The sequence below is a fragment of the Anabrus simplex genome, chromosome 10 (genome assembly GCF_040414725.1).
Source record: "Anabrus simplex isolate iqAnaSimp1 chromosome 10, ASM4041472v1, whole genome shotgun sequence".
Classification (NCBI taxonomy): domain Eukaryota; kingdom Metazoa; phylum Arthropoda; class Insecta; order Orthoptera; family Tettigoniidae; genus Anabrus; species Anabrus simplex.
The window spans coordinates 33,977,512-33,990,241 of record NC_090274.1 but is presented as its reverse complement, the minus strand read 5'-3'; the positions used below and the strand labels follow the sequence as shown (position 1 = coordinate 33,990,241).

General features: G+C 35.4%; 1 protein-coding gene across 2 annotated transcripts in view; it reads right to left on the bottom strand.

The window, feature by feature from the left end:
* Nucleotides 1-2,013: 2,013 nt before the first annotated feature.
* LOC136882043 (putative inorganic phosphate cotransporter) overlaps nt 2,014-12,730 on the bottom strand; it is a 311,381-nt gene continuing 300,664 nt past the window's right edge. For both annotated transcript variants that reach the window (XM_067154544.2, XM_067154543.2), the window contains exons 9-10: nt 7,399-7,578; nt 2,014-4,276 (exon numbers count right to left, since the gene is read on the bottom strand). In XM_067154544.2, coding sequence (XP_067010645.2) covers nt 4,268-4,276; nt 7,399-7,578 — 189 coding nt within the window. In that variant the 3' untranslated portion in view covers nt 2,014-4,267. The remainder of the gene's footprint in view (nt 4,277-7,398; nt 7,579-12,730) is intronic.

Here is a 12,730-nt window from a genome sequence, read left to right as displayed (position 1 = left end):
TAGAACTAAAGCTCATCCATAAATAAATACTCATAAAAAACTGAATAAAACTTGCATTATAAAAAATAAGAAATTAATTTACAAATGTAAAAAACATGTAACATTTACCATCGATGAAATTAAATTATGGTTTCCTTCTAGGAACCTTATTTTTGCTAACAAATGTTATTCATTCATTTAAACCTAAGCCACTTTTGGCATTCCACTCACTGGACATTCTACACTAAATTTTTGCTTGCTTATGTTAAGAGAAAAGCAATCAAAAAACAAAAAGGCACCGTCAACAAAATCAGTAACCTAAGCAACAAACCAAACCAGGAAACCACCACCATGACAAACCTGTAAATTTTCACCCATGAGTATCAACAGATCCAGCACAACCTTTACAAATAGGGAAATAAATCTACCAGAAAAAGGTTTTAATTTCAACTGCTATGAACGACACACAGAAAACAGAACAATCACCGATGTAGAAATTGCCTATGGAAACATGGAAGCACCACAAAGAGAAAGAGTAGTAAAACATAACCTCCAAGGAAGCCCTAAAAATATTTAGACATGATCATTTCCCTAAACAAACAAATTTCAGAACTCAGTACCCAGCATTAAAGACTGTGAAGAGCAAAATAGGAAATGAGAACATAATCATCACAAAAGCAGATAAAGGAAATGCATCAGTCATAATGAAAAGGGATAAAAATACATTTTTTAAAAACAAAAGAATTCATTAATGATGGTATACAAAAGATCAAGCAGGACCCAACAAATAAATGTAAAAAAAAAAGGACCTTCGGCTACAGCAGGAAAAAGAGAAGACTGACTATTAAAAATCCCAAAATACACAAAGGCTTATCCCATCAGACCAATAGTAATTTCCGGTGACAATGTAAGCAAACTACTCAGTCAAATGCTAAAAGAAAAAAAAAAAAACTATCAAAGAAGCCAGATCAGTTAAAAACATCTTAGAACTAACTCAAGAACTAAGTAAGCTAAGATTAACAGTACACAATAATATCTTTGATGTTATCAACATGTACACTAATGTAGCAACAGGAGAATCAATTAACTTCAGGTTTTCTATAATTTTAACAGTTCAATAAAAGAAAAAATAAATAATTAACCTTCTACGAATGACCTGAAACCAAATCAGTTTTGCATTCAACAATAAAATCCATTCTCAAAAAGAAGGGTTAACCATGGGCTCACAGTTATCAGGTATAATATCAAAATTATTCCTAAATAATGTAAAAAATAATTATGTACCAATGAACAAGACAGATTTTTAAAACTAAATACTGCCAGTAAAACAAATTGCATGCAATCTGCATCAATAAGAGATTCCATGAAACTTGTGATTTGTGTGTGGTGAGAGTTGTGGAAGATACCACTTACAGTTTTGCAAAACGAGATCAAAATCATTATGCGACTTTGCTAAACAAACATAACGCACATTGTGCACATTTCCTCTTTAATAATATTGTATTTGTTACTGTAATATTGTGAATAATTTAAATGTGATGATGCTGATGAAATGGGTGACCCAATTTTGAGGTTAGAATTTGACAGAGCCTTGAGAGAACAAAGCACCTGGAATTGATGACATTCCTTCTGAATTACTGACTGCTTTAGGAGAAACCAGCATGGCGAGGTTATTCCATTTAGTGTGCAAGATGTATGAGACAGGAGAAACGCCATCAGATTTTCAGCAAAATGTTGTTATACCTATTCCCAAGAAAGCCGGTAATAACAAGTGATCTTCAGTATTTTTTGTTTGTTGTTCCTCTTACGGTGAAACATAAGAAGTTTAGTAGGAGAGCATATGCCTCACCATGGACTCAGCTTGAGCGTACTCCAATATTTTCAGAAGTCTGCGCCTATGATTACAGTTTTGAACAAGGACAGGAAAGGAACGAAGAAACATGTAGAGATAGTGAAACAAACTTTATTTTTACAAAAAAAAAAAAAAAAAAAAAAAAAAAGAAATAAAAAAATCATAGATTTCAGTTTTGAATGAATAAATAAATAACATTTTTTGTTTATATAAAATAAATACATTGCATAGAGTTTCTTCAACAATAACAATAATAATATTTTTTCTGCCATACACAGAAGAGATGAGGACAAGAATTAGTGATGCGTTAGATATTCTTTAATATATAACACCATAAACACAGCTTGGTACAAACAAAATCAATGTGATTTTGACCAGCTCTATTTATTCCACCCCTGGCCCACCGTGAGGAATGGAAGACTTGGGTTTTATTTCCACCCTCTTGACATGAACACACAGAAACTGTGCTTTACAGCCGCAGGCAGAGTTGAGGTAATATGTACAAAATATTTGTTCCAAACACTCGTAGAACATATGGAAGAGTTGCCTCTTTTTTAAATACACGTTCTTTCACTCGCTCACTCACTCATCATTTGAACTGCACGTCATTATAAAATCTCTTTAAACATCTCCTTTCAGCTTATCTTTATGCAAATGTTTCTAAAGTATAGAGCAAAACTACAGGGTTGGATTCCTTGTATATAGAGGAGATAAACAGGCTATATAAACTTTTCAGTCTAGAAACTGTCCGGCTCCTTGGCTGAATGGACAGCACAGTCTCCTTCGGTTCAGAGGACCCCGGGTTCGACTCCCGGCCGGGTCTGAGATTTTAACCTTAAATGGTTCATTCCCCTGGCTCAGGGACTGGGAGTTCATACTGTCCCCAACATTCCTGAAACTTCAGGTGTTATTCGAAAGGAGTAGGCTATGTGCCGACATTGGGTTTCACCCTCTCCCTATGACCTCTCCTCCCCCTCATCCTACATCAAGATGCGCAGGTCGCCCATGGGGGTCAAAAATAAAGACCTGCACCAGGTGAGCCGAAAATGTCCTTGGACATTCCCGACACTAAAATCCATACGATAAGTATCTATCCTTCACACCAGTCTCTTACACAAACGACACAGAGAGGTCCAAAACGTTTAGATCAGTTGATGCCAATAACATTCCAGCTTACAATACTTGAGAATCTCATTTCTCAGAAATTCTGTATTTCCAGACCAGTACGTGCTACATGTGAGGAATCCAATCCAACAATTTTGCAGTGTATTTTTGAAACATCTTGTATATATGGATAAAATTCAAAGTTTGTCTGTTTTTTATGAATTTACTCTGTCTTTGGTGTTTTTATACATGTTTTAGACTATCTGAAGAGCAATGTGTCTGATGCAAAAATACCGGATATATTTCAACCATGTTCATATTAAGCATGTACCAACTCAAAGTAGATATTATTTTGAAATTTGTGACTGTATTGGGAGTTTGCAGGGAGTACAAGATGGAAAATTTGCATTTAAGCACTGATTTCGTTGTCTATGAATGTGTCGTGATGACTTTCCAACTCGAACTGCACCACTGCCTTCAGGTTTACGATATGAAATAATGACTGAATGAACGAATACTGACTTAACAGTGCCATCCCTAGCAGTATGAACTAATGTCAGGTGAACCAACACACATTTATAAGTGTACTGTATATAATTTTGAGTAGGTAGAGAAATCTTTAGGTGGGTGGCTTGCCCGTGCCCACTCCAGTCCAGACACCATTGCTGCAGAAATCTTCTAAATTTCAGGTCATACACATAAGGACTTGTCTAAGGACAAGTGAATGAGACCCTTAAGACATAATTACACCAGGATATCAATTAATTACAAGAAAATTCTTTCCTTAACACATATTAAAGCTGTTTTCACTTGGTTATGGTTGAAGTGGAAAAAAAAAAAAAAAAAAAAAAAAAATCTACACACAGAAATTCCAGTTATTGTACACGATAAGACATGTCAATGAAGATAAAATAAATTCCTCACAGTTGTAAAAAATTAAAATTTAAAAAAATGTACACATTAAAGCAAGTACTAGCATACAAACACACATGTACAGTGTAATCAAGCAACTAATTTGATTGAGAAGCTTTTCTCTTCTAGGTTTCAGTTAAGATGGAAGACATTAACAAACTAATATTCGTACCTACCTTTATTCTACACACTCTGGTATATACAATCGGTTCCTACTTTAAATATCGCTTTCATTTTTCTTAACAGAGTTCTTCTTGTGGAATGTTTCGATAGTCTTTTTCTTTCATTTCAGAATATATCACACTTGCCAATACAACCAACTTACGCCCTTCAATAACAAAGAAGGGATGGACTTAGCACTTTCAATCCATTTTTCCCCTTCATTTTCTTGTATCCTTTTTTTGTACACATGCTCCTTCTTTAAAATTTCTGTAAAAAGGATACACAAAGAATGAAATGGCTCTGTTTACGGAGTCACTTCTTAACATTACATACACAACTGGATCAGTCACTTAAAAATCAAACAAATTGCAGGAGTAAGCAGGGCAAGGGAGTTTGTGCACCAGATAATGTAGTTAGCATTCAACTGAGACATCATACAAGCAGTAGCAGCAATTGCTAATTAGAAGTGTGGGGAGGGGGCAAAAAATGTCAAGACAACAAAACTTATCCGGGTTTGTCGAATATAGTTGGAGGGAGTACACACACAAGAACCTCTTTCATCTGGCCCTCACTAATCTGGATCAAAAATAATAAAGTATTTTTACTTGTACAGTATTTCTTTTACGGGGTGGACTCGTCTTGAATGTCTTTTCCGCTAAAGATAGTTAAGGACAGGAATTGGAAGTAATTCAGCCATGGTCTATCAAAGGTACCTTCCCGGGATTCGCCTGGAATTGAGAATGGGAAACCATGGAAAACCATTCCCAGGACGGCCGAGGTGGGATTCGAACCCACGCTCTTCTGAATACAGCGCACTTCTAATTTACTGATGGCGAATTTGAAATGAAACCAGCACTCCACGAGAAGAAACAATGACTCGTGGAGAGGCAACAATGTAGCTGGACAAACTGGTAGCCTATTCAGAATCCTAGACTGAAACCACACTGGCAGAACTGTTGTTATTGCATGTAACTATTCTTATGTTTAGACCCGTATTGAAACTTGCTATAATTTGCATACGATTTTTATTTTTGTTTTCTACCTATTCAATACATAATTGTTTGTCACTAGAAAATAATTTTACTACAATATTACATTAACAGGGACATGTTTTGCTTGACTTTCGAGGATCCTCAGCCTTTATACCTTTTCTCAAGGTTAAGACATAACATAATTAACTTTACTTATAACTAATTTGTACTTAATATAAGATTGTAATTAAGTAGTAAAATACATTAACAGAAAGACATTTGTGAACACAATGGACAGATTAACATTTAAAATAACAGTGTTAAAATTGGAATAGACATTAATTCTATTAACACTGATGTCCAAAACAATGGAAAGATTTGGCTAAAATTCTCGCAAATTTCTTGGTTTTTTACTAACTTAGTTGTTAATGAGCTATTGTATTGTGCTGCTTAAAATGTGAGCCATATACCTTGTTAAATTTCAATAGTATCTGAGGCTTAAAAGTCTTAATGTATGTTTTGAAAAAGTGAAAAATGTTTTACATCTCATATCAATTTGATGCTTGCTGCAATAATCTATTGATTGTGAATGGCTAGGTACATCTTGTTGGTTGTATCCCCGAACCAGTTGATGTCAACATCCAGTTTCTCAGATGTGAAGTTCCTTTTGACCAAGCTTATATAAAAGCAAGCAACAAGCAACATGTCAGCTCGTCAATTCAAGACTAGTTTATAACTCAAATTTTAAGCAGCACAATACAGTAGATCATAAACAACTGAGTTAGTAAAAACTCAAGAAATTGATGAGAATTTTAGCCAAATCTTTCCATTGATGTTGGGATTTACCAAGTTTTGGACAGTGTAATTAGAATTAATGTGTATTCCAATTTTAACACTGTTATTTTAAATGTTAATCTGTCCATTGTGTTCACAAATGTCTTTCTGATAATGTATTTTACTACTTTATATATATTTGCTATTTGCTTTACGTTGCACTGACACTGATAGGGCTTATGGTGATGATAGGTTAGGAAAGGCCTAGGAATGGGCAGGAAGCGGCCATGGCCTTAATTAAGGCGCAGCCCCAGCATTTGCCTGGTGTGAAAATGGGAAAGCACGGAAAACCATCTTCAGGGCTGCCGACAGTGGGGTTCAAACCCCTTATCTCCCAGATGCAAGCTCACAGCTGCACGCCCCAAACCGCATGGTCAACTCACCCAGTCTACATAATATTAAGATTATAATTAAGTACAAATTAGTTATAAGTAAAGTTAATAATCTTATGTCTTAACCTTGAGAAAAGTTATAAAGGCTGAGGATGCTCGGAAGTCGAGCGAAGCATGTCCCTGTTAATGTAATACTGTAGTAAAATGATTTTCTAGTGACAAAAAACAATTATGTATTGAATAGGTGGAAAACAAAAATAAAAATTGTATGCAAATTATTAGAACTGTTGTTAGTAAAACGTCTTTGTGACTGTCCTGCGCACAAACGCTATACAAATGTAAAACAGAAAAAATGCACACATTATTTTAGTGCATAAAACAGAGTCGTAAATGTAAGAAAAGTGTTCTTATATTTTTTTGTACAATTGAAAAAAGGGTGTTATTGTACAACTTAGGTTAATAGATTATATACCATGTACTGTATTTGTTTTGTTTTTTTGTTTTTTTTAATTATCCACACTTTCGATAATCCAAATCAGTTCCGGTCCCACCTAATCTGGATAAATGAGGTTCTTGTGTACACCAAAACTGAAAAAAAGAAAAAAAAGCTACTAAGTGGTAATTTTATAATTTTTATGATTCTCTCAGAGCGAATTTTGACAGGGAGGTAAAGATTGACAGTTTACCAACATATCAACATACTGGGAAGTTGAAATGTTCCTCTCAGATGCCAATGATTCACATTGGCCAATGACAAAGGGTGCATGTTTATAACAATTTGAACAGCAAGATAAGCATCTCCACTGATGCAATGACTACGTGTAGCTGACTCCAGATAGTTTGCTTTTCACCACCATCTGTTCAGTTCTTAAGTGACTGACCTTCATACATTTCATTATTCTAAAAGATGTACAAAACTTCACAGGATGAATATATGAAAAAACATGACTGTTTAAAAATATTTCTTGACTAACTAATAAACAGTAAAATGGGTGAATCTGACAATGGTTAATACAAAAAATTCACAGGTAATTAAGACACCATTTGAATATTTCCTTAAGAAAAATATAATTTGTGAGGATTAACCGAATTCCTTCTTCCCTAGGGCATCAGAGGTCAGAATCTTGATAAAATTAAATGGTGTCCTAATTATTGTTACAATGATAGAAATGAAAACAAAACAATGATGATAATACAAGGTTTACTATTCTACGTCAAGTATACGTAAGGGCAGAGCGCCAGGCGTCGTTACCTCCACAACAGTTCCGTCCTTCTCAACGGTCACTCCATCAGTCTTCTTCGTCTTTTCATCATTTTCGGGGTTATCCCATGGCTGACGAACGCCGCTGCCACAGATTAGGTAGAACAAGCCACAAATCACGTACACACCAGATGCGATGGCGAAGACAACCCGCCAGGCTGCTTGAGTGGGCTGTGAATTTCAAAAAAAAAAAAAAAAAAAAAAAAATTAAGATGAATTATTATTGTTATTTTAGAAAAGTTAAACACAGTTCAGGAATCCAATACAGCTAGTTTATAAATGTAACTTCATAATAACAGTCAACAAAATTATGATTGGGCGAAAATGTGACAAATAGGTTGAATAAGTATTATAGAACGTCCAAGGTTAAGAAAAGACTACAAGCCTTATGGGCTTTTACTTCTAATGGAGCTTCTCCATTTAGGTCCAGACGTATGTATGTATGTATGTTATAAACCCAGACCATCTAGCGACGTTTTTACTCTGAGACCTAAGCAGCTGAATCTATTAAAGAAACTATTTTAAAAAGTTTATGTTGGGTCCACCTGGTCAATACACTTTTAATGATTGAAAATAAAAGAATATGCGTTCCCTTCATCAGTGAAGTCAAATCAAGGAATAAAAGACAATATAACACTATCTTTTGTTTTTCCCACAATTTAAAGAAGTATTGTATCCTAATTAACCATATCAATGAATAAATGAACTAGTGACATAATAAGAAAATTACATTACATAACATTTAATATTTTGATGAATTGAATAAGAATATCTAAATAAATGTAAAATCTTCTTCTTTTTCTTCCTTAAATGATCAAATGCTAGTTTGTACAATAGTTTCTCTTCTGTACTTCTTTCATTTAAACTTGATTCCAAGTCATTTTTTTTTTAGCAAGATACAATTATAGACTTTCTAAAACATTAATGAATTTTCCCTTTTTGGCCAAATGCAACTCCATGTCATTAGAAATGTCCGTAAATTTATGATTCTTTTCAACCATATGCTCTCCCATTCCCGAATATCTTTTATGTTTGACTGCATTCACATGTTCTTTGTACCTTATAGCCAAACTTCTTCCAGACTGTCCTATGTATCGTTGCCTACATGTTTGGCAAGTAGATTTGTAAATTCCTGACTTATTAAATATACATTTATTGTCTATTTTATCTGAATTGAAAATGATCTCATTAGTATTAATATCAGTTTTGTATGCAACATTGATATTACTTTTTCTGAATATTTTAGCCAGTTGATAAGAATGCTTATTTTGAAAAATTAGAACTGCAAATTTCTTTTTCTCCTTTTGCTCTTTAACTAAAGTTATTTTTGGTTCATTTTTCATTTTATATATCATTCTATTAATAAATTTTCTGAAGTATCCATTGTTACGAGCAATTTGATGGATTATATTTATCTATTATAATTCTTCTTAGGCATAGGTATGTTGATAGCTCTATTAATTAATTTGTAAAGTGTTGCCTTTTTATGTTGACCTGGATGATTGGAGTAGTTTCTGATAATAGTATCTGTTTCAGTAGCTTTTCTGAAAATATGAAAATTGAAATGACCAGAATTTCTAATAATTATGTAAATCTAAATAACTCAAAGTTCTGTCATTCTCAGATTCCAACGTAAAATGTACTTGTTTATCCAAAGTATTTAAATATTCTAATAGACCATCAGACTTAACCTTTCTTAGGGGTTCTGGTTTCTTCTGCACGCAGAGCTATAAAGTTGTTACACACCAAACCATACAGATTTACATGGACCCATTGTTTAAAACCTGCTGAACTAGCCACAAGAGAGATATTGTGAGTGGTATCTTGCGTCATTGAATGATCATTTAGACTCGCAGCTTGTGTTATTTTTGGATGAGGCCTGGTTTCATCCTAATGGTCATGCGAACAGTCAAAACTCGTGCTATTGGTGTGCAGAACATCCTAATGGTGTTTATGAAGTCCCTCATTATGAAGGATGGCACTTCCAGCACCTTTTATAAGGGAAGATTTCATATAAGACTGTATACACTTTAAAAAGCAGGGCGGCCACACGCGACGTAATTTGGGCTGAGGCAGCTGCTGTAGCGCAGAGTACAAACACTGTGCACTCGGTCTGGGTTTATGAGAGACCCTGCATGTATGTATGTATGTATGTATGTATGTATGTATGTATGTATGTATTATAATAATGAAGTCCTATAAAAATATTATTTTTCTAATGAAACAGGAATTGGTTGTACCATACAATACTGAAGAAGACTTAAAAGTGGTGGGGATTATTGTTTTAAGAGGAAGTACAACGAGGCAACCCTCCTCTATATGACACTAATCAGAGAGAAAAAATGGAAGAGATCCGACACTTTGAAAAAATGAAGGTATCATTATGATATCTTAGAGCAGGGATGGCGAACTTATGACACGCGTGCCACTAGGTGACACGCGAACACGACTTAGGTGACACGCCACACGGCATACTAACATATTTTATTTTTTTAACATGTAATAAATAGGTCGATAATCTTCCGACATAGCATATTTAAACATTACGCTTTAATAAAGAAATACGTCACAATCAATTCTTTGGCCACCGGGCGAGTTGGCCGGGCGGTTAGGGGCGCGCAGCTGTGAGCTTGCATCCGGGAGATAGTGGGTTCGAACCTCACTGTCGACAGCCCTGAGGATGGTTTTCCATGGTTTCCCATGGTTTCCCATTTTCACACCAGGCAAATGCTGGGGCTCTACCTTAATTAAGGCCACAGCCCGTTCCTTCCCTCTCCTAGGCCTTTCCCATCCCATCGTCGTCATATGACCTATCTGCGTCCATGCGACGTAAGGCAAATTAAAAAAAAAAATGGTCATATGTTTTGTAAATTTTATTAGGCTAAAGCAAAAATATATTATTTCTAAAATTTGTAGCTTTAAAAATGTAATTTTTAGTGATTTTGGCAAAAAAAAAAAAAAAAAAAATGAAACATTCAGTCGAGGTCCTCCTCCCCAGTTGTATCCCCCGACCCAAAGTGTCACGCTCCAGGACACTGCCCTTGAGGCGGAAGAGATGGAATCCCTCGCTGAGTCCGAGGGAAAAACCTACCCTGGAGGGTATTTAAGAAACAAGAAGGAGAACATTCAGTCGAGTCGATTTATATATAACGAATGCTATCAAATAACTAAACGAAGTCAAAGGAGGGGGTTTATGATTATTCTAAAGGAAAATAACCCATGGCACAGTGGACAGTAAAAAGCAATAAACAAGATGTTAAGTGACACGCTAGTCGGAAAACGTTTGCCATCCCTGTCTTAGAGTATCCTTTTAAATATTACATATGTGGCTTACCAAATGAAACAGTCAGCCATGTTTGTCAATTCATGTCACATTTCACAAAGGAACTCAACTACTCCAAATTACAAGTCAGATTTAAGTCAAGTGATATTCTTTCTGGGTGCATAGCATTTTTTTGTTCATGCATTGCTTTTCATTGTGTGTATAATGTATCCATTGGCCCCGTCCTAGTTTTATGAAGGGATGAACAATTGTTAATGGGGAGTATAAGCTCTACCATCATAAGTGCTTTGGACAGGGAGAACTTGAAGGAGCCCCTAGCGGCAAGGTAATGGAACACCTGTGATATTCAGTTTGTTTTATTGATGGGTTGTAGATAGAAAGAAGTTAACAGCTGCTTCTGTATCAAGAAGGAAGACACTTTGTGTCCATGTTTTTTTAGTAGAAATGATATTCTTGTAGACTGTTCATGAAGTCTGCCATAGCCAACAACAGATTACTTCTGCTAGCTGCGTCATGTGGAATGGCGAACCCCAGCGAGCTGCGCGGTGAGATTGTTCTTGCTCTTTACTTCGTTAGGCTAGCAAGAGCTCTGAGTTAAATAACCACTGTATGGAAGAAGATTAAGCTATGAGAAGTGGGATATAGTCTGATAGCCGTCTCCATTTCAGGTGACCAAGTACAGTTCGTGCATTTCGAAGTCATCGTAGATGATGATCTTCCAATGTTTGCGATATGGTGGGATTAACACCTGTGGAATGGAGATGTCTGGCCAAGTCGACGCGATGCCCTAGTCTGATGGCGAGACCCCACGGAGGAGACCACGATTTGAAGTCAAGACATCTACCATGAGAAAGTTACAGTACATTTATATGGTCTTCTTTGTAATTTACCGAGCTCGATAGCTGCAGTCGCTTAAGTGCGGCCAGTATCCAGTAATTGGGAGATAATGGGTTCGAGCCCCACTATCGGTAGCCCTAAAGATGGTTTTCCACGGTTTCCCATTTTCACACCAGGCAAATGCTGGGGCTGTACCTTAATTAAGGCCACGGCTGCTTCCTTCCACTTCCTAGGCCTTTCCTATCCCATCATCACCATAAGACATATCTGTGTCGGTGCGACGTAAATAAATAGGATTTTAAAAAAATTGTAATTTGATCTCGCTTTCATTCTTTGTAGTTGTAGCTTATGAGAACACCCTGGATTGGTTGTAGATATTTCTTTCTCTATTTACATTTATTTTTAGTAGTTTGGTGTAGGTTTTGGTTGCATTTCATCATAAATTATGTGTAATTATGCTCAATCACAATCAAGTTCTTAGAGTGGGTATTTCTTTAACTCATCATTTATGATAATAAATAATAATAATAATAGTAATAATACACAAGAACCTCGTTTATACGGATTAAGTGGACCAAAACTGATCTGGATTATTGAAAATCCAGAAAAACTAAAAAAACAAAATACAGTAAATGTTATATAATTGATTAATATAAGTTGTACAGTAATACCTTTTTTCAATTGTATAAAAAAAATGTTCAATTGTACAAAAAAATATAAGAACATTTTTCTTACATTTACAACTCTTGTTTTATGCACTGAAATAATGTGCAAGTTTTTTCTGTTTTTTCTGTATAAGGTTTGCGTGCAACACGGTCACGAATACGTTTTACTAACATCAGTTCTGCCAGTGTGGTTTCAGTCTAGGATTCTAATTAGGCCATCATTTTGTCCAGCTGCATTGTTGCCTCTCCACGAGTCATTGTTTCTTCTGATACAGCACCAGTTTCATTTTCAAATTCACCATCAGTGAATTAGTAGCGGTTGCATTCAGAAGAGTGTGGGTTCGAATCCCATAGTTTTCCACGGTTTCCCCATTCTGAATTCCAAGCAAATGCTGGGACGGTACCTTTGATAGACCGTGGCCAAATTACTTTCAATTCCTGTCCTTAACTATGCTTGGCAGAAAAGAGATTCAAGAAGAGTCGACCCCGTAAAAGAAATACTGTACACGTAAAAATAAATTTTTGTTATTTTTGATCT